The sequence below is a fragment of the Heptranchias perlo genome, chromosome 2 (assembly GCF_035084215.1).
Source record: "Heptranchias perlo isolate sHepPer1 chromosome 2, sHepPer1.hap1, whole genome shotgun sequence".
In the NCBI taxonomy this organism is placed as follows: Eukaryota; Metazoa; Chordata; class Chondrichthyes; order Hexanchiformes; family Hexanchidae; genus Heptranchias; species Heptranchias perlo.
In genome coordinates this window covers 46,107,806-46,127,462 of record NC_090326.1, presented here as the reverse complement: position 1 = coordinate 46,127,462, position 19,657 = coordinate 46,107,806, and the positions used below count along the sequence as shown (strand labels likewise).

The 19,657-nt window shown below is 43.2% G+C and overlaps 1 protein-coding gene across 1 annotated transcript; it reads right to left on the bottom strand.

Annotated features, from left to right (window-relative positions):
- Nucleotides 1-885: 885 nt before the first annotated feature.
- On the bottom strand, nt 886-17,386 carry snrpd1 (small nuclear ribonucleoprotein D1 polypeptide). The gene is made up of 4 exons (XM_068001835.1): nt 17,278-17,386; nt 9,073-9,149; nt 3,330-3,521; nt 886-1,069 (listed from the first exon to the last, which is right to left on the bottom strand). Exons 1-4 carry the CDS (start codon nt 17,289-17,291, stop codon nt 993-995), a joined length of 360 nt encoding a protein of 119 aa, XP_067857936.1. The 5' UTR covers nt 17,292-17,386; the 3' UTR covers nt 886-992.
- Between the last annotated feature and the right edge of the window lie 2,271 nt (nt 17,387-19,657).

Here is a 19,657-nt window from a genome sequence, read left to right as displayed (position 1 = left end):
GCATCCAAAACTTTCAGCATCCAAAAAAGTCAAAGTGGAGGATGTTCATCCACTGGTGCTGACCAAAATGACAACCCAATATGTTGTATTTAATATCCCAGTGATTTTGCCAAACTGATAAATTCTATTGGAATAAGATCTCTCCTAGCTTGAAAGAGAATATTGCCATCTCTGCTTATCGCCTCCCTTTAACAGGAACTGTAGTTAGAAGACTGCTGTTTTACTCACTTCACAATTCTTCCATTGAAAGAAATATCAACTGGCTAAAGTGCAGAGACTTAACATTCTAGAATCTTAACTATTCCAACACAAGTCTTAATACTTCCTATTTTTCAATTAAGTTGATTTGTGGCTCTTCCTCTCGCTGTGATAAGTTAGCAATCCTACTCTGTAATTTATATTCTTCATGACTGCCACATCTCTCTATGACTACTCTATGATAGACAAACCACTGGCAGCAAATAGTCCTGTCAAGTCACCCCCCTCTCCAACAGACAGCTGTGCTACCAAAATGTCGAGTTCACAGAAAATGCCAAAGGGGAAGAAGGAAGAAAGAGCGGAAAATAAAGCAAATACACTGTAGATGAGCTGGAAGTCCAAACAGGGCCCTCTGGATAGGAGTCGTGGTCTAAAGTTAGCTGTTGGGCTGCTAAGTTACAATCACAAATAAACTGAAACCTGTCAACACAGTAAATAATTATTGTAATAAGTTGGTCTCTTCAATCATTTCTTGAATTGAAAGATTCACTTAGTTTTACTACCAAGAGACAGGACAATGCAAAAGATTAGCGCTTAAAAATATAAAGTGTAGGCTTTAAAAAATGTATTTTTCTTTTGCTGTATTTTAATGGTGCTATCAGTTGAACATAACCGTGGAAAACAAAATGATGTGAATTAAGTTTATTAAAAACAAAAGTAATGCAAAAATTCTTGAGTAAACAAAACTTGTACAAACATCAACGGCAACTGTATCCACAAAGTAGAACAGAATATTATCGCCTTGGTCCTCCTCGCCCTCTGCCACGGCCTCTTCCTCGGCCCCGTCCTCTTCCCCGGCCTCGACCTGCAACTATTGAATAAAACAGAGAGTTAAAGTTAGTTAAATGAAGCAAGACCTAGATCATTGTTATAATACAACTGCACTGATATTTTGAAATAAAATAAAGTGGATCAAGAAAGCAATATAAAACCACCCCCCCCCCCTCACCAGCACCTTCAGGATTGTATGAGTTTCAGTCTTTTTTTTGTTGCTCAAATAATAGTATTCTGATTTTATTAAAATAAGTTTCCACTTGTACATTTACGCACACATGAAACTTGATTACCTCATCAAAAATACATAATGAAGGTATAATAGGGGCGAAATGTGAAATTTCTGAGTTTAATGTAATGTCAAATGACAGCACAGATCTACGTAGGACGAAGAAACTAAAAACAATCAAACCTAAAACTAGCAGGAAATGGATATCCCTCAACAGTCTGCAACTTCTTACCCTGAAAATTTTGAGATTTTGGGAAGGCAGGGGGGCGGGGGGGGGGAGGGAAAGAGAGAGAGAGGAGGAAATCAGTGTTAAAAATATTTATGGAAGACTAAAAAAAATAGTAACCAAGTTTTTGAAGAAGCTAGAATTTTGGAGTAAGGTTTATGACCCTTTGCTAAAGAATTCCATTAGAAGGAAACTGCTTTATATAACGAGTGCTGAAAATTTGGAGTAACTCCAATACAATATTTCATTCAGCAATACACCATCATAACTGAAAAGATTTCTACTACTTTAATTATCTGTCATGAGGAGCTTTCTGGTGGTAGTAAGTTAAAACCTGCTGCAGGCTTCTCAAGAAACAACAGCAGCACTTTATGGACAGCAACCAACTTAAAATTTGGTGAAATCTTTTTTTTGGTCTTTTCTGTCGTAGGTCAAATAAAAAATACACACTTGTTACATAAATCACTCATAAAATGTCAAGTCAACCCTCCAAATTTAACACTTACCACCATGAGGGTTTAAGGATGGTAACCAATGACACCAAGCCATCTGACTCACATGACAAGTACCCTAACTGTTAAAACTAAATTGAACCTTTGAACAAAATCATTCCCATATCTGATGTATAACTGGAATGGAGTAAAAAAATTAGTAGGATATAGGTAACTTAATCCACTAGTGAGGAATTAAATTGCCTGTGAAATAAGCATTTTGAATCTTGTACAACCAATTACATCAAAGCAGCGCAATTAGAAGTTAATTTCAGTACTTTTAAAAGCACAAACTATAGGTTAAGGACATATTTATTGTAACAGGGTTCAAGACCAGAGCACTGAAATGTAGCCTGCATTTGCAGTTTTAAGAGCTGACTTCCAAAATTGTTTTTACATTTTGCCTGAAGCTTTGTAGTAATCCAATCCCATCACTGGGCTTTCTTTCTTATAGGAGACGTTGTACTTAAGCCAACGTTCTAAGATTATGTGATACTCCTAAAGTCATCACCTCAAGTTATTCCCGCTAATAACAAACCTGTCCTTGCCCAATATATAGCTCAACATACTACCCCAAGGCACATTCCAAGTTCAAAAAGTCAAAATTAATAAATTGAATCAGTGGGCATTTTTCATACTTCAACTGGATGAAGTACAAAAATTTCACAACTTCCATCTTGTCCATTATTCTTGAATGAAATCCTAGCATTAACTTTACAGTATGATGGAAATTAAAAAGAGTGTACCCACATCGCTTTATCACAATACACAGTATTACTTCAGCATACCCTCTGTTGGAAAGAAATTCTCAAATAATTTAACGTAGACGTTTGTCTACAGTGACTACAATTAAAGAACACTTCATTGGCTGTGAATCACATTGGGACATCCTGAGGACGTGAAAGGGGCTATGTAATTGCAAGTTCATCTTTCTTTCTAACAGCCAAAAGGATAGTTTCAAATAAAAAACATTATGTCTGCTAGTGGGTGTGGAACACATTTCCATTTTTGAAAGTCAATGTCAGGAAAAATTCCAAGTCATATACAGTGCAGATTAGATGGCCTTAAACCGAGCCTCAGAACACCATTCCTTAATGCTCCAGAATCATTTCCATCTTCTATACCAGTTGACAACATGTGCTTTCGACTCAAACACTCAGAGCTGGGTTAAAGCTACCCCAGCGACTCTAAAAAAAACATTAGTTTGGGCTGGATTAAAATCCAAATCCTGGCAATAAAAGGAGTTTGCTAACCAGTGACATCATACAGTCCCCAAAATGAGACATTGCTTGAAAGCAGATTTAATATTTATATCAAAACATTCCAATTAATCATTTAGCAAACACCTTACCTGCTTCTCTCTTTTTTGACTTGACTTTGGGCTCAACATCAACTAACAGTGTGTCCAATGGTAAACTGTCTGGGAGAACAAAGTAACGAATGTTGTTTCCTCGGATACTCAGTGTCTCAAGCTGTACAGGTTCTCTGTTCTTTAACGTCATCTTCACTGCTTTCAGGTGAGTATTCATACTGACATCCACACCTAGAGGAGAAAACTAATTAGGAAACCACTGGATAATTGCAACAAGACGTTTCAACTGGAGGATGAGTCATCTATTGTTCTTCGGACAGCATACCTCCTGCTCTGGGTTAAGTGGAACTTTTTCAAGGGAGTCCTAATTAGGATGGGTTTGGCCATCTTTCTTGCATTGCACATCACTTATTCTGGTCTTCAGTAGTTGTGGCATCACCCACAACTACTGTTTCGTTGTTTGCCACGTCAAACCACCAACAACTATCAAGAACTTGCCAAATGTAATAGGAAGAATTGAAAATCAATCCATAAAAAGCAGGTCACAAACAGAAAAAGGTGAAGGGTTTTGTGGGGCCCACTTATAATGCTTGTTATAAAATCTGAACACCACCAGGAAAATATCTCCAACTAAAACTGTGATAAATAAGCAGTTTTAATATAATTCCATAGTTTCTCCTCCAACCCCCGAAAAATGCTGATCATACAAAGGTAAAATTCTAAAGAGGTGCTGGTAACCCTCCAGTACCTTGCCCAGTAGACATTCTTCAAGCGAGCCCAGACAATATCAGATTCAACTGCAGGAAGCATCCTAAGCAAGCCTGAACCTCTTCTCACCAACAACCAGAGGAGTCACTAGATAGTGATCAGCAGCAGGAACTCTTGACTGTTTTTTCTCCTCTCTAACCCAGGGGCAAAGGCCAACTGTAGTGCCCCTACTGCTGCCTCAAATGAAATTAGCTAACTCAACAGAGACTGAAGCAGAAACCTTCATGGCTTGTATGGCTCAATGGACAGATACACTGCCCAGCGTGTAACAAATCACTGAGGAACACACCACTTCCATAGGAATGCTGCATTACAGTGTCAGCCTTCACTCAGAGGTAGGTAGCACTTTTACCTCTATGCAGTAGGCTGTGGGTTCAAACCCCACTTGTTCACATAATCTAGGGTGACACTTCAGTTCAGTACTGAGGGAGTACTGCGCTGCCACATCTTTTGGATGAGACATTAAACTGAGGCCTCAACTGCCAGCTCAGCTGGACATAACAGATCCCATGGCACTATTCAAAGAGCAGAGGAGTTCTCTCCAAGTCCTGGCTAACACTTATCCCTCAACCAACACCACCATAATGTATTATCTGGTCATTTATCTCCCCCTGCTATCCGTGGAACCGTGAGCAAATTGGCCACAACAGTTGCCTAAAAAACAAATGACTACACTTCAAAAGCAATTTGATGGCCATGAAACACTTTGGGACATCCTGAGGGTGTGAAAGGCTCCACGTAAATGCAATTTCTTTCTTTTCAACAAACCATCTTTTAGCACTGGCCATTAACAACTATAGACTGATAGTGATACCACATCAGTATGTTCAATAATGCCACATATAGGCTCAAATGACTGCAGAAACCAACCTCCAGTTTTACAGGTTGGTGAGAGGCCACCTATTAGTCCATAAGAATCAGCTTTCCTTCAGCACAAAACACTCATGTAACAGCTAATTGCCACCTCGAATTGTACAAGAAATTTGGAACACTCCATTTTCCTGTATAAAAAGAGCACGAAGGCTTTCAGCAGGCACTTTCATCCAATCTAGCATAGCTTAATATGAATTGATAACCCCCCCGCCCCCACCCCCTCCTAAATTCCTCCTCCAGGCAAAAAGTAGTATTCAAACCCACTTCATCATCCAATCTCCCAACAACATCCCAGAAAAAACTCAGTGAATATGTTGAAACACCAACACATGCTCTCTCCCACCAACTGGCTCTTCACAACTGCTATCAAGTAAAAGTGTCTCTAATTAGATCTCAATACATTAACAAACCAGTGAGTACTAGTCCTTCTGAAGCCTGAATTGCAATCCAAGGAAAAGTTGAGCAATGTTTTGGGACAAAAAAAGTTGAGACAATGTTGCAACAAAAATGCTCTAGTGTTAACTGCCCCAGATGGTGGGACAAGGTAGCCAATTCCTAAACTGTGTCCATCGCTGTGTCACAGGGGGAAGGCCCAAAACAGACCAATTATTCACAGAAAACCGGGTACGGTAGCATAGTGGTTATGTTACTGGGCTAGTAATCCAGAGGCCTGGACTAAAATCCAGAGTCATGAGTTCAAATCCCGCCACGGCAGCTGGCGAATTTAAATTCAATTAATTAATTAAATTCAATTAATTAAATAAAAATCTGGAATTAAAATACCAGTATCAGTAATGATGGGAATGAAACTACCGGATTGTCGTAAAAACCCATCTGGTTCACTAATGTCCTTTAGGGAAGGAAGCCTGCCGCCCTTACCCGGTCTGGCCTATATGTGACTCCAGACCCACAGCAATGTGGTTGATTCTTAATTGCCCTCTGAAATGGCCTAGCAAGCCACTCAGTTGTAAAATTTCGCTACGAAAAGTCAGAAAAAGAATAAAACCGGACGGACCACCCGGCATCGGACCACTAGGCACCGGACACGACAACGGCAAAACACCAAGCCCAGTCGACCCTGCAAGGTCCTCCTTACTAACATCTGGGGACTTGTGCCAAAATTGGGAGAGCTGTCCCACAGACTAGTCAAGCAACAGCCTGACACAGCCATACTCACAGAATCATATCTTTCAGCCAACGTCCCAGACTCTTCCATCACCATCCCTGGGTATGTCCTGTCCCACCGGCAGGACAGACCCACCAGAGGTGGCGGTACAGTGATATACAGTCAGGAGGGAGTGGCCCTGGGAGTCCTCAACATTGACTCTGGACCCCATGAAATCTCATGGCATCAGGTCAAACATGGGCAAGGAAACCTCCTGCTGATTACCACCTACCGTCCTCCCTCAGCTGATGAATCAGTCCTCCTCCATGTTGAACACCACTTGGAGGAAGCACTGAGGGTAGCAAGGGCACAGAATGTACTCTGGGTGGGGGACTTCAATGTCCATCACCAAGAGTGGCTCGGTAGCACCACTACTGACCGAGCTGGCCGAGTCCTGAAGGACATAGCTGCTAGACTGGGCCTGCGGCAGGTGGTGAGCGAACCAACACGAGGGAAAAACTTACTTGACCTCGTCCTCACCATCTACCTGTCGCAAATACATCTGTCCATGACAGTATTGGTAGGAGTGACCACCGCACAGTCCTCGTGGAGATGAAATCCCGTCTTCGCACTGAGGACACCATCCAACGTGTTGTGTGGCACTACCACCGTGCTAAATGGGATAGATTCAGAACAGATCGAGCAGCTCAAAACTGGGCATCCATGAGGCGCTGTGGGCCATCAGCAGCAGCAGAATTGTATTCCAGCACAATCTGTAACCTCATGGCCCGGCATATTCCTCACTCTACCATTACCAACAAGCCAGGGGATCAACCCTGGTTCAATGAGGAGTGTAGAAGAGCATTCCAGGAGCAGCACCAGGCGTACCTAAAAATGAGGTGCCAACCTGGTGAAGCTACAACTCAGGACTACACGCATGCTAAACAGCGGAAGCAACATGCTATAGACAGAGCTAAGCGATTCCACAACCAACGGATCAGATCAAAGCTCTGCAGTCCTGCCACATCCAGTCGTGAATGGTGATGGACAATTAAACAACTAACGGGAGGAGGAGGCTCTGCAAACATCCCCATTCTCAATGATGGCGGAGTCCAGCACGTGAGTGCAAAAGACAAGGCTGAAGCGTTTGCAACCATCTTCAGCCAGAAGTGCCGAGTGGATAATCCATCTCAGCCTCCTCCCGATATCCCCACCATCACGGAAGCCAGTCTTCGGCCAATTCGATTCACTCCACGTGATATCAAGAAACGGCTGAGTGCACTGGATACAGCAAAGGCTATGGGCCCTGACAACATCCCAGCTGTAGTGCTGAAGACTTGTGCTCCAGAACTAGCCGCGCCTCTTGCCAAGCTGTTCCAGTACAGCTACAACACTGGCATCCACCCGACAATGTGGAAAATTGCCCGGGTATGTCCTGTCCACAAAAAGCAGGACAAATCCAATCCGGCCAATTACCGCCCCATCAGTCTACTCTCAATCATCAGCAAAGTGATGGAAGGTGTCGTCGACAGTGCTATCAAGCGGCACTTACTCACCAATAACCTGCTCACCGACGCTCAGTTTGGGTTCCGCCAGGACCACTCGGCTCCAGGCCTCATTACAGCCTTGGTCCAAACATGGACAAAAGCGCTGAATTCCAGAGGTGAGGTGAGAGTGACTGCCCTTGACATCAAGGCAGCATTTGACCGAGTGTGGCACCAAGGAGCCCTAGTAAAATTGAAGTCAATGGGAATCAGGGGGAAAACTCTCCAGTGGCTGGAGTCATACCTAGCACAAAGGAAGATGGTAGTGGTTGTTGGAGGCCAATCATCTCAGCCCCAGGGCATTGCTGCAGGAGTTCCTCAGGGCAGTGTCCTAGGCCCAACCATCTTCAGCTGCTTCATCAATGACCTTCCCTCCATCATAAGGTCAGAAATTGGGATGTTCGCTGATGACTGCACAGTGTTCAGTTCCATTCGCAACCCCTCAGATAATGAAGCAGTCCGAGCCTGCATGCAGCAAGACCTGGACAACATCCAGGCTTGGGCTCATAAGTGGCAAGTAACATTCGCGCCAGATAAATGCCAGGCAATGACCATCTCCAACAAGAGAGAGTCTAACCACCTCCCCTTGACATTCAACGGCATTACCATCGCCGAATCCCCCACCATCAACATCCTGGGGGTCACCATTGACCAGAAACTTAACTGGACCAGCCATATAAATACTGTGGCTACGAGAGCAGGTCAGAGGCTGGGTATTCTGCGGCGAGTGACTCACCTCCTGACTCCCCAAAGCCTTTCCACCATCTACAAGGCACAAGTCAGGAGTGTGATGGAATACTCTCCACTTGCCTGGATGAGTGCAGCTCCAACAACACTCAAGAAGCTCGACACCATCCAAGATAAAGCAGCCCGCTTGATTGGCACCCCATCCACCACCCTAAACATCCACTCCCTTCACCACCGGCGCACTGTGGCTGCAGTGTGCACCATCCACAGGATGCACTGCAGCAACTCGCCAAGGCTTCTTCGACAGCACCTCCCAAACCCGCGACCTCTACCACCTAGAAGGACAAGGGCAGCAGGCGCATGGGAACAACACCACCTGCACGTTCCCCTCCAAGTCACACACCATCCCGACTTGGAAATATATCGCCGTTCCTTCATTGTCGCTGGGTCAAAATCCTGGAACTCCCTTCCTAACAGCACTGTGGGAGAACCGTCACCACACGGACTGCAGCGGTTCAAGAAGGCGGCTCACCACCACCTTCTCGAGGGCAATTAGGGATGGGCAATAAATGCCGGCCTTGCCAGCGATGCCCACATCCCGTGAACGAATTAAAAAAAAGAAAGGGAAGAAAAACTGACAAACACAAAGAAAATAAACATATAAAACAAGGGGGCAAATGCAGCATTTTAAGATTAACAGCCCAATAGGATTTTCAGATTGATGTCAAATTTATTTAATAGATTCCCAACTTTTTTTAAGCCAGCAAAGGAACAATTGTACTTTCTTAGCTGTTTTTTTCTTTACCTGTGATAGTTCCATGCACCTGTGTTCCATTCTTCAGCTCGATGGTCACAGTCTCATGACTCAACTTCATCAAAAATCTGTGCAAAGATATTCCCATCAAAACATTAGAAAGTCAACACCAATCTTGTTGCTGTTTTGCACCAAAAGAAGAAAATAAAGCAAAACAATGTCTCTGATTTTTGTTTAAGAACATAAGAAATAGGAGTTGGCAATACAAGCCTGCTCCGCCATTCAATAAGATCATGGTTGATCTTCTACCTCAACTCCACTTACCCACCCTACCCCCATATCCCTTGATTCTCTTAGTGTCCAAAAATTTATCATAGAATGGTTACAGCAGAAGGAGGCCCATCGAGCCTGTGCCGACTCTTTGTAAGAGCAATCCAGTTATCAATCTCAGTTCTGAATATACTCAACGACTGAGAATCCACAGCAGTCTGGGGTATAGAATTCCAAAGATTCACAACCCTCTGAATGAAGAAATTTTTCCTCATCTCAGTCCTAAATGGCTGACCCCTCATCTTGAGACTGTGAGCCCTAGTTTTAGACTCTCCAGCCAGAGGAAACAGCCTCTCATCATCTACCCTGTCAAGCACTCTAAGGCAAGTATATCCTTCCTTGGGTAAGGAGACCAAAATTGTGCACAGTACTCCAGATGTGGTCTCACCAGAGCCCTATATAACTGCAGCAAGACCTCCTTACTCTTATACCCCAACCCCCTTGGAATAAAGGCTGACATACCATTTGCCTTCCTAATTGCTTGCTGTACCTGCATGTTAACTTGCTGTGATTCATTTTACAAGGACACCCAAATCCTTCTGACTACTAACATTTCTTAGTCTCTCACCTTTTAATAAATATTCTGCTTTTCTATTCTTCCTATCAAAGTGGATAATTTCACATTTTACTCCATCGGCCACCTTCTTACCCATTCACTTATCCTGTCTATATCACTTTGCAGCCTCTTTGCATCCTCTTCACAGCTTACTTTCCCACCTAGCTTTGTATCAGCAGCAAGCTTGGATACATTACACTCGGTCTCCTCATCTAAGTCATTGATATAGATTGTAAACAACTGAGGACCAAGCATGATCCTTGCATCATTCCACTAGTTACAACCTGCCAACCCGAAAATTAACCCAAGAACAAGTACTTTTATACTGAACATGCAATTTTGCTGGACTCTACGCATTTACGTGAAACATACATAAACGAGCGACACTTTAGATCCTAAAAGGTGTTTCTCTGCTTGCAAGATTAGAAAATACCACAGCTCAAAAGAAACACAGCTGCTTACTTGTCAAAGTCACATGAGTTCTGAAATTCTGGCCTGAGCAATCAAAAACAAATCATGTATTTTTTATTCAATCACTGTTGGCCTACACAATCTAGATACACTACCTGGATTTTTATACACAACACCTTTGCGCAGTGGTTCAAGTGAATTTTTTGTATCATTTCTAACTGAACTAATAAAAAATCCAGCAATATAGATTTTTGTATCCTTCCAAATGTCAATTGTGTTTAGACAGGGCATTTTGAGGTATACAAAAATCAACTTGAACCACTGCATGAAGGTGCTGAGTATAAAAATCCAGGTAGTGTATCTAGATTGTGTAGGCCAGCAGTAATTGAATAAAAAATACATGATTTGTTTTTGATTGCTTAGGTCAGAATTTCAGAACTCAAGTGACTTTGACAAGTAAGCAGCTGTGTTTCTTTTGAGCTGTGAATTAAAAAAAATATTTTGTTTTTTGCTTTGATTTAGCTGCTAATAAAAGTACAGTAGCTGAACTGCACAGATCAAATAGGGCCCGGATTTGATTCTGAGTCTCTGCAGTTAGCCAATTTCAACCAGTGAGGCATCAGGAACACAACTGGCTTCAGTGTCCCTGCTTAGTGGGAAAAGAAAACAGGTGTTCCCACTCTTAACTGCTATTTAGTGACTCCTGCTGGAAATGCACAGCTGTGGATGTTGAACAAGGGCAATTTCAGCCGTAGCTGTGATGCTCCCTATAATTGAAGAGCCTACCAAATCTCACTGTCCAGTCTTGCAATAGCCACTTGGGAAAAGTATGGGAGAGCCTCTGTAGAATTATATCTAGATACTGGAGTCAAAGTCTTCAGGAGAGGTGAAGAGAACAGAAAAAAGGCAAAAAGAGAAAATATATCCAGTAGAAGTGCAAAAGCTTTTATAACTTTAAAATTCTCTCTCACCCCCCACCTATACTATGAACATGCAATCTTGTTCTCGGATTTTAAAAAAAATTAAACAAATATTTTTAGGACATAAAACTGAAAGCAAGAACCCTACACATCCACGGTGTCAGTTCCGTAATGAAACTCTTAACCCGATTTAGAAAAAAGGATCCATGTGCACACATTTCAGCTCTTAAAATACCCTAAATAAAAAGTTCAATTTAAAAGAAAATTTTTTTGGATTTCCAAAAGGCAGCAGTAGCAAGCAACTTCTTACCATCACCCAGTTCCATCCCTGCCTCAGCTCATCTGTTACTGAAACCCTCACCCAGGTCTTTGTTACCTCCAGACTTGACTATTCCAATGCTCTCCTGGCTGGCCTCCCATCTTCCACCCTCCATAAACTTCAGCTCATCCAAAACGCCACTGCTCGTATTTTAACTCGCACTAAGTCCCGTTCACCCATCAACCCCATCCTTACTGACCTACATTGGCTCCAGGTCTGGGAACGCGTCAAATTTAAAATTCTCATCCTTGTTTTCAAATCCCTCATTGGCCTCGCCCCTCCCTATCTCTGTAACCTCATCCAGCCCTACAACCCTCCAATTTTAATCGCTCCACTATTGGCGGCCATGCCTTCAGCTGCTACGCCCTAAGCTCTGGAATTCCCTCCCTAAACCCCTCTGCCTCTCTACCCTCCATTAAGATACTCCTTAAAACCTAGCTCTTTGACGAAGCTTTTGGTCACCTTATGTGGCCCAGCGTCAAATTTTGTTTGATAATCGCTGCTGTGAAGATCCTTGGGATGTTTTACTACGTTAAAGGCGCTATATAAATGCAAGTTGTTATATTGAGTTACATCGAATCTATAGCACAGAAGCAGGCCATTTGGCCTAACTGGTCCACGCTGGTATTTCTGCTCCATATGAGCCTCCTCCCTCCCTACTTCATCTAACCCTATCAGGATGCCCTTCTATTCCTTTCTCCCTCATGTGCTTATCTAGCTTCCCTTTAAATGCATCTGCGCTATTTGCCTTAACTACTCCTTGTGGTAGCACATTCCACATTCTTACCACTCTTTGGGTACAGAAGTTTCTCCTGAATTCTCTGTTGGATTTACTAGCAACTATTCTACATTTATGACCTCTAGTTTTGGACTCCATCATTATCTTAAAGACCTCTCTCTCAGGTCACCCCTCGGCTTTCTCTTTTCTACAGAAAAAAAAAAGTGCCAGCCTGTTCAACCTGTCCTGATACGGTTATCCTCTCAGTTCTGGTATCATCCTTGTGAATCTTTTGTGCACCCTCTCCAACGCCTCTACCTTTCTGTAATATGGAGACCAGAACTATGCACAATACTCCAAGTGTGGTTTAACCAAGGTTCTATACAACTTTAACTTTTCAATTCTATCCCTCTAGAAATGAACCCTAGTGCTTGATTTGCCTTTTTAAGGCCTTATTAACCTGCATAGCCACTTTTAGTGATTTGTGTATCTGTACCCCTAGATCCCTTTACTCCTCTATCCCATTTAGACTATTATGCAAGCTGTATGTGGCCTCCTTATTTTTCCTACCAAAATACACCACCTCACACTTATCTATATTGAAATTCATTTGCCAATTATACACCCATTCTGCAAGTTTATTAATGTCCTCTTGCATTTGGGACATTCCTCCTTTGTATTAACTACACCCAATTTGATGTCGTCCGTAAATTTTTAAATTATACTTCCGATTCTCAAATCCAAATCATTAATGTAAATTGTAAACAACAGCGGTCCCAGCAACAATTCCTGTGGAACGCCACGTCCCACCTTTTGCCAATCTGCATAGCTACCCTTAACCCCCACTGTTTTCTGTTTAGTAGCCAACTTGCTATCCATTCAGCTGCCTGTCCCCTGACTCCACATGCTCTGACCTTAGCCATGAGTCTACAATGCGGTACCTTATCGAAGGCTTTTGAAAATCCAAATGTTACATCCATGCTACATTACCCTTGTCTACGCTGTTACTTCATTAAAAAATTCAGTAAGGAGGGTCAAGCATGACTTTCCCTTCAAAGATCCGTGCTGACTATTCTTTATTGTATTTTTGTTTTCTAGATGTTTTTCTATTACATCTTAAGTAAAGATTCCATTATCTTTCCTACCACCGATGTTAAGCTAACTGGTCTATAGTTCACTGGACTTGTTCTTTCTCTTTTTAAATATAGGAACAACATTAGCTGTCTGCCAGATCTCTGGCACTTTTCTAGTGAATTTTTATATACATAATAGTGCCTCTGCTCTTTCCTCCCTAACTTCTTTTAATATTCACGAATACAATCCACCAGGGGTCCTATCCTCCCTAAATTTGATTATTTTATTATCTCCCCCCTTTGTATCTTAAATGCTTTAATATTTTTTTCGATTTCTTCTTCTAATGTCCTGCCCACCTTGTTAGTCTCCCTGGTAAATACGGAGACTAAGTAACTATTCAATATTTCTGCAATTTTGCTGTCATTACCTGTGAGTTTATCTTGGGCATCCCTCAGTGGCCCTATCCCTATTCTGATTTCTTTTGTTATTTGTGTGTCTATGGAATATTTTACTATTTTAAAAAAATATTCCTTGATAATTTATTCTCGTAGTTCCTCTTTGCTTTCCTAACCTCTTCATATTCCCTTTTGTCATCCTCTCCTTTGTCCTCTATATATTTTAGAGTGTGCCTTTTTCTTTAGTTTCAATTTTACCCTTATCTATTCATCCATGGTGTTACCACCACTATAAACTCTGGTAACAGCACCATGGCTCTGATGCAAACCAAAGTTTTTTGGGGGTTGGGGGAAGATAATGCTTACTTTTCGGTCATAGAATAATACAGCACAGAAAGAGGCCATTCGGCCCATCATGCCTGTGCCGGCTCTTTGAAAGAGCTATCCAATTAGTCCTATTCTCCTGCCCTTTTCCCATAGGCATAAATACATGTACCAATATGTTGTTTAGATGCACAAGTGGAGCATGTTTCAGTGGGAGAGCATTTGGGAAACAGTGACCAGGAAAAGGATGGAAATGGACAAGGAACAATCAAAGGTGAAGATACTCAACTGAGAGAGGGTTAATTTCAGGGAGTTGAAAAGAGATCTGGCTCAGGTGGACTGGAAACAAAGATTATTGGGTAAAACAGTAAGTGAGCAATGGGAGGCCTTCAAGGAGATAGTCCAGATACAGACTAAACGGGGAGAAACAGTTTCCACTGGCAGAAGGGTCGGTAACCAGAGGACACAGATTTAAGATAATTGGCAAAAATACCAGGGGGGGGGGGATCTTTTTTTTAATGTAGCAAGTTATGGTCTGGAATGCCTGAAAGAGAGTTGGAAGCAGATTTTGTAACTTTCAAAAGGGAATTGGATATATACTTGAAACAGAGAAATTTGCAGGGCTATGGGGAAAGAGCAGGAGAGTGGGAGCAATTGGATAGCTCTCTCAAAGAGCTGGCAGAGTCACGATGGGCCAAATGGCAGCTTCCTGTGCTGTATGATTCTAGATGCTGGGCAGAACTTTGAGACACCATCACTGGTGGGGCCTCGCAGGTAGGGAGCGGCTAATCAGAAAATGGGGGGGGGGGTAAATGTCTGCAATTTTTCTTCTAATTATCGTCAATGGGCTTAAAAAATTACAGGCAAAGCACACATGATTTTGCCAACAAGTCGCCTGCTATGTGCAAAGCCTCACCGGCAGGTGGCCCTCAAAACGTTCTGCCCACAATCTTTTACATTTTTTTAAAATTCTGGCAGTGGCCACGTATTCTGGGAGCTACTTTCTCTACCAAGCAGTAGGAAAAAGCCCCAAATATATTAACTGCTTTTAAAAACATGTATTAACAAAAAAATTAGAGATTTTACCAGTGATCTCATTTAGAGCAAAGAAATTGCATCAGCTACTTTTTCAGCTAGACATGAGGGTCTGGTTGACATTAGTACAACCTACTGCCTATGAGTTGGCGACAAATCTAGACTTAGATCACAACTTCCAACCGGCAATCTGAATGTATCAGGCAAGTTCCAATGGTTTGTTAACATATGAGGCCGTACATATGCTGTCTCACACTGCCAACCATCCCATTCCCCAAGAACACACCTCCTGCATTCAGAAGGACAGGGAGTCTGCTACCAGGTGCCACATTTGATGTGATGGTAGCTGAGTAAAGACAACGCATCCAATTTTCTTTCCGCTTGTGGGAGACACCACATCCTTGCAACAAGTTGCATTTATATAGCACCTTTAATGCAGGAAAACATCCCACGGCACTTGGATCTAAATGTTTCTCTTTTACCAAAGTATATAAATTTAGCTTTAATATCTCCTCTGATACTTTACATCACCCAAGTTGCCAGTCCTTGATCATTATTCTATGGCGACAACTTGCATTTACATGGAGTCTTTCGCACAAAAAAGTCTGAAGGTGCTTCAAAAATCAGTGTAATGAAAATGGGCATCAAACCAGAAGAAGGGGTGACTGACCAAAGGCTTGTTCAAAGATATCTTTAAACATAGAGATGGAGAGCTTTAGGTAGGCAGTTTCAAAAGATAGAACAAGGCAGATGAATGGTATTTCACCAATGCTGGAGCAAAGGGAGAGAAGGATGCACAGAGGGCCAGAGTCAAAGAAATCAAGCATTCGGAGGAGATTGGGATATAAGGGTAGAGTGGGATACGGCAATGGATAGATTAATAGGTTAGTTTTTTTAAATGTGATGTGTTGGGTAATAGAGTTCCAGTGCAGGTCAGCAAGGATGAGCGGTACAGGATATGAGTTTGGAGCTTATGGAGACCAGCCAGCAGAACATTAGAATAACCTAGTCAGGAGGTGACAACAACATGGATTAGGGCTTCAGCAGGACTGAGGTTGAGGCAGAGGTGGGAAATGTTGCAGATGTGGGGTCAAACAGGTTACAAATGGTCTGATTCAATCTGAGAAAGTGACAGGGAGGTAATGTCAGTGGCAATAGAACAGAGCAGCAGGAATCAAAGGCTTTATATTCTTAATGTTGACCTGGGAGAAGTTACGACTCATCCAGGACCTACGTCAGACACGCATTCTGATGGCACAAAGGCGGTCAAGAGGTAGAGCTGGGTATCATTAATGCACTTGAAAAGTTGACCGCATGCCTGTGGCTGAGGAGCAGCATGTAAATAAGGAAAAGGAGGGACTGAGGAAGGGCCTGAGTGTGGATGCCAGGTGAGGACAAGATCAAACTGGGCCATGATGCTCCCCACAGTCGAAGAGGCAAAATGGGCACTCGTGGAAGCACAGGGGGTTTAAGGGAACAAATGTGGCAATTTTTTTAAAACTTTGAAGTTTTGCAAAAAAAAAACAAGAGAAAACCAACACAGTTGGTTCCCTTCGAGTAAAGTGAGAACAAATCAGAAGCAGGTGCTTTCTGCCCAAGAGCCATAATTCTGAGCTTTACTCCGAGAGCAAAAGCGCGAGTTTGGCTGCTGTTAATGAATGAATTGTGACCCGGGCTTGGAGAGAGAGAGAGTGAGAGTGAGTGAGTGAGTGAGTGAGCCGGGGCCTTGGCGCCAGTGGTTGGGTCCGAGCTGCTGTGGGAACAATCGCTTGTGTCCCGAGGAGGAGCGCGCTTTTCGCCTGCTTCCACCTCCCGCCCGCCCCCTCAACAAAGGCCGGTCAGTAGGCCTCAGCTGCAGGAACCCTCCCCCCCAAAATATGGAAGCCCGGCTCAACACTCACTCACAGACCGGGGTCTAACTCGAGCTGGCCCGGTTCCCGTAGACTCGGCGAGTGCGATTAATTGCCAGGCCCCGAGCCCTGTCGTAGGCCAGAGCGGCACCGCTCTCCCGCCGAATGGATGAAGGAAGGAGCCGCTTCTCTCTCTCTCTCTCTCCCTCCCTCCTCCTCCTCCTCCTCCTCCATTCCCGCCGCACAAGGCCCGAGTTTGGCCTCGGTATCGGTACGTGTAGGGCGCGGGCCGCGGTTTTCCCGGGGCCGGACCGCTCCACTTACCGGACCAGCTTCATGATGGCGGCGGATTGTCCCGGAGCCGCGGAGAGAAACGGCAAACCCGACAAGACAACAGTGGGCGCCAGGCAGCACCGCGCATGCGCAGCATCCCCGGATGGCGACCCCCCCCCCCCCCTCCTCCTACAGCGCCTCCTACCGAGCGCTTCCACTCCACGATTGCCGTCTCTGTTCAAATGTGTTCCTGCATTGAAAAGCCTTTTTTTTTGAAAAAAAATTGCCCCCTTTTTAAAAAAAATCAAATTTAACATTTCAAATAAGGTTCTTCATTCTCAGTTTTTATTTAATTTCTGCACTTTTAAACTTTGAGTGGCTTTAGTTCAGAGGAAAGACAGGAGACACTGAAGCTCTTTGCATCAGAACAAAGCAGGATAAGTAAGAGCAGACCTGACACAGGTGTTCAAGAAGGGTTTTCGTAAGATAAATGGAAAAAAAAAACTATTTCCATTGATCTGTCAATTTGTAGCTGAAGAGGATAAATTTAGGATCATTACCAAAAGAATGAAAGGAAGTTAGGAGAATGTTTGTAATCCAAAAACGTTGTTAGGGCATGGAATGCCATGCCAAAAACATTGGTGGAAGCAGAATCCATTCTAGCTTTGAAAACAAAAGGAAATCATAGAAAATTTATGGCACAGGAGGAGGCCATTCAGCCCATCATGTCCGTGCCAGCCGAAAATGAACCACCCAGCCTAATCCCACTTTCCAGCACTTGGTCTGTAGCCTTGTGGGTCACAGCACTTCAGGTGCATATGCAGGTACTTTATAAATGTAATGTGGGTTTACCCTCCCCAAATGCATTACCTCACACTTCAGATGGAATTCCATTTGCCACTTTTCTGCCCACCTGATATCTTCCTGCAGTCTACAGCTTTCCTCCTCACTATCAACCACGTGACCAATTTTTGTATCATCTGCCCCATACATTTAGGTCCTAGTCATTAATATACACCACAAAAAGCAAGGGACCTAGTACTGAGCCCTGCAGAACCCCACTGAAAACAGCCTTCCAGTCACATAAACACCCATCGACCATTACCCTTTGCTTCCCAGCACTGAGCCAACTTTGGATCCAACTTGTCACTTTCCCTTGAATCCCAGTCTTCATTCAGTCTTTCCCTTGACCAGTCTGCCATGTGGAACATTGTCAAAAGCCTTGCTAAAATTCATGGAGACTACATCAAACGTACCACCCTTATCGACCCTCCTTGTTACCTCCTCAAAAAATTCAATCAAGTTAGTCGGACACGACCTTCCATAAATCCATGCTGACTGTGCTTGATTACTCTGTGCCTTTCTAAGTGATGGCTTATCCTGTCCCTCAGAATTGATTCTAATAATTTGCCCACCACCGAGGTTAGACTGACTGGCCTGTAATTACTCGGTCTATCCCTCTCTCCCTTTTTAAGCAATGATACAATGTTAGCAGTCCTCCAATCCTCCGGCACCACACCTGTATCCAGTGAGGATTGGAAAATGATGGTCAGAGCCTCTGCTATTCCCTCCCTTGCTTCTCTTAACAGCCTGGAATACATTTCTTCCGGCCTTGGTGTTTTATCTACTTTCAAAGATGCTAATCCCCTTAATACTTCCTCTCTCACTATGTTTATCCCATCCAATATTTCACACTCCTCCTCCTTAACTACAATGTCTGCATTGTCCCTCTCTTTAAGAACCATTTCAACATCTTCCGCCTCCACACATAGTTTACCTTTTTGGTTTCTAATAGGCCCTACTCTTTCCTTAGTTATCCTCTCGCTCTTAATGTATTTATAAAACATCTTTGGGTTTTCCTAAAATGGATATGTATCTGAAGAAAAGTTTAAAGAGGTATGGGGAAACGGCAAGGGAATGGAACTAAGAGGATAGCTCCTCCAGAAAGCCAGGCACAATGGCTTCAATAACAACAACTTGCATTTATATAGCGGCTGTAACTTAGTAAAACATCCCAAGGTGCTTCACAGGAGTGTAAATCAGACAAAAATTGACTGAGCCAAAGAAGGAGACTTTAGGACAGGTGACCAAACTCTTGGTCAACGAGGTAAGTATTAAGCAGCATCTTAAAGGCGGGGAGAGTGATCGAGAGGTAAAGAGGTTTGGGGATGGAATTCCAGAGTTTAGGGCTTAGATGGCTGAAGACACAGCCGCCAATGGTGGCCTGTTTCTGTGCAGTAAAGTTATATGATTCCAACTTTCCAATCCAGTACCCACATTGAACTATATTCAAACACAAGACTCACAGATTTCCACCTAACCCAGCAGCCAAAGCATCTCAACTCATGTAAATGTCAGGTTCATAATACAGTAAAGAACCAAGTAAATACAGAAAATACAGGGGAGAACTGAAAAAGGAAATAAGAGGGGC

What these genes read in the sequence shown, in the direction of transcription:
- snrpd1 (XM_068001835.1), bottom strand. An exon ending in GGTGCATGGAACTATCACAG is followed by an intron (nt 3,522 to 9,072) that starts GTAAAGAAAAAA and finishes TTTCTCCTCTAG; the next exon opens with GTGTGGATGTCAGTATGAAT. An exon ending in GTCAAAAAAGAGAGAAGCAG is followed by an intron (nt 1,070 to 3,329) that starts GTAAGGTGTTTG and finishes TTTATTCAATAG; the next exon opens with TTGCAGGTCGAGGCCGGGGA.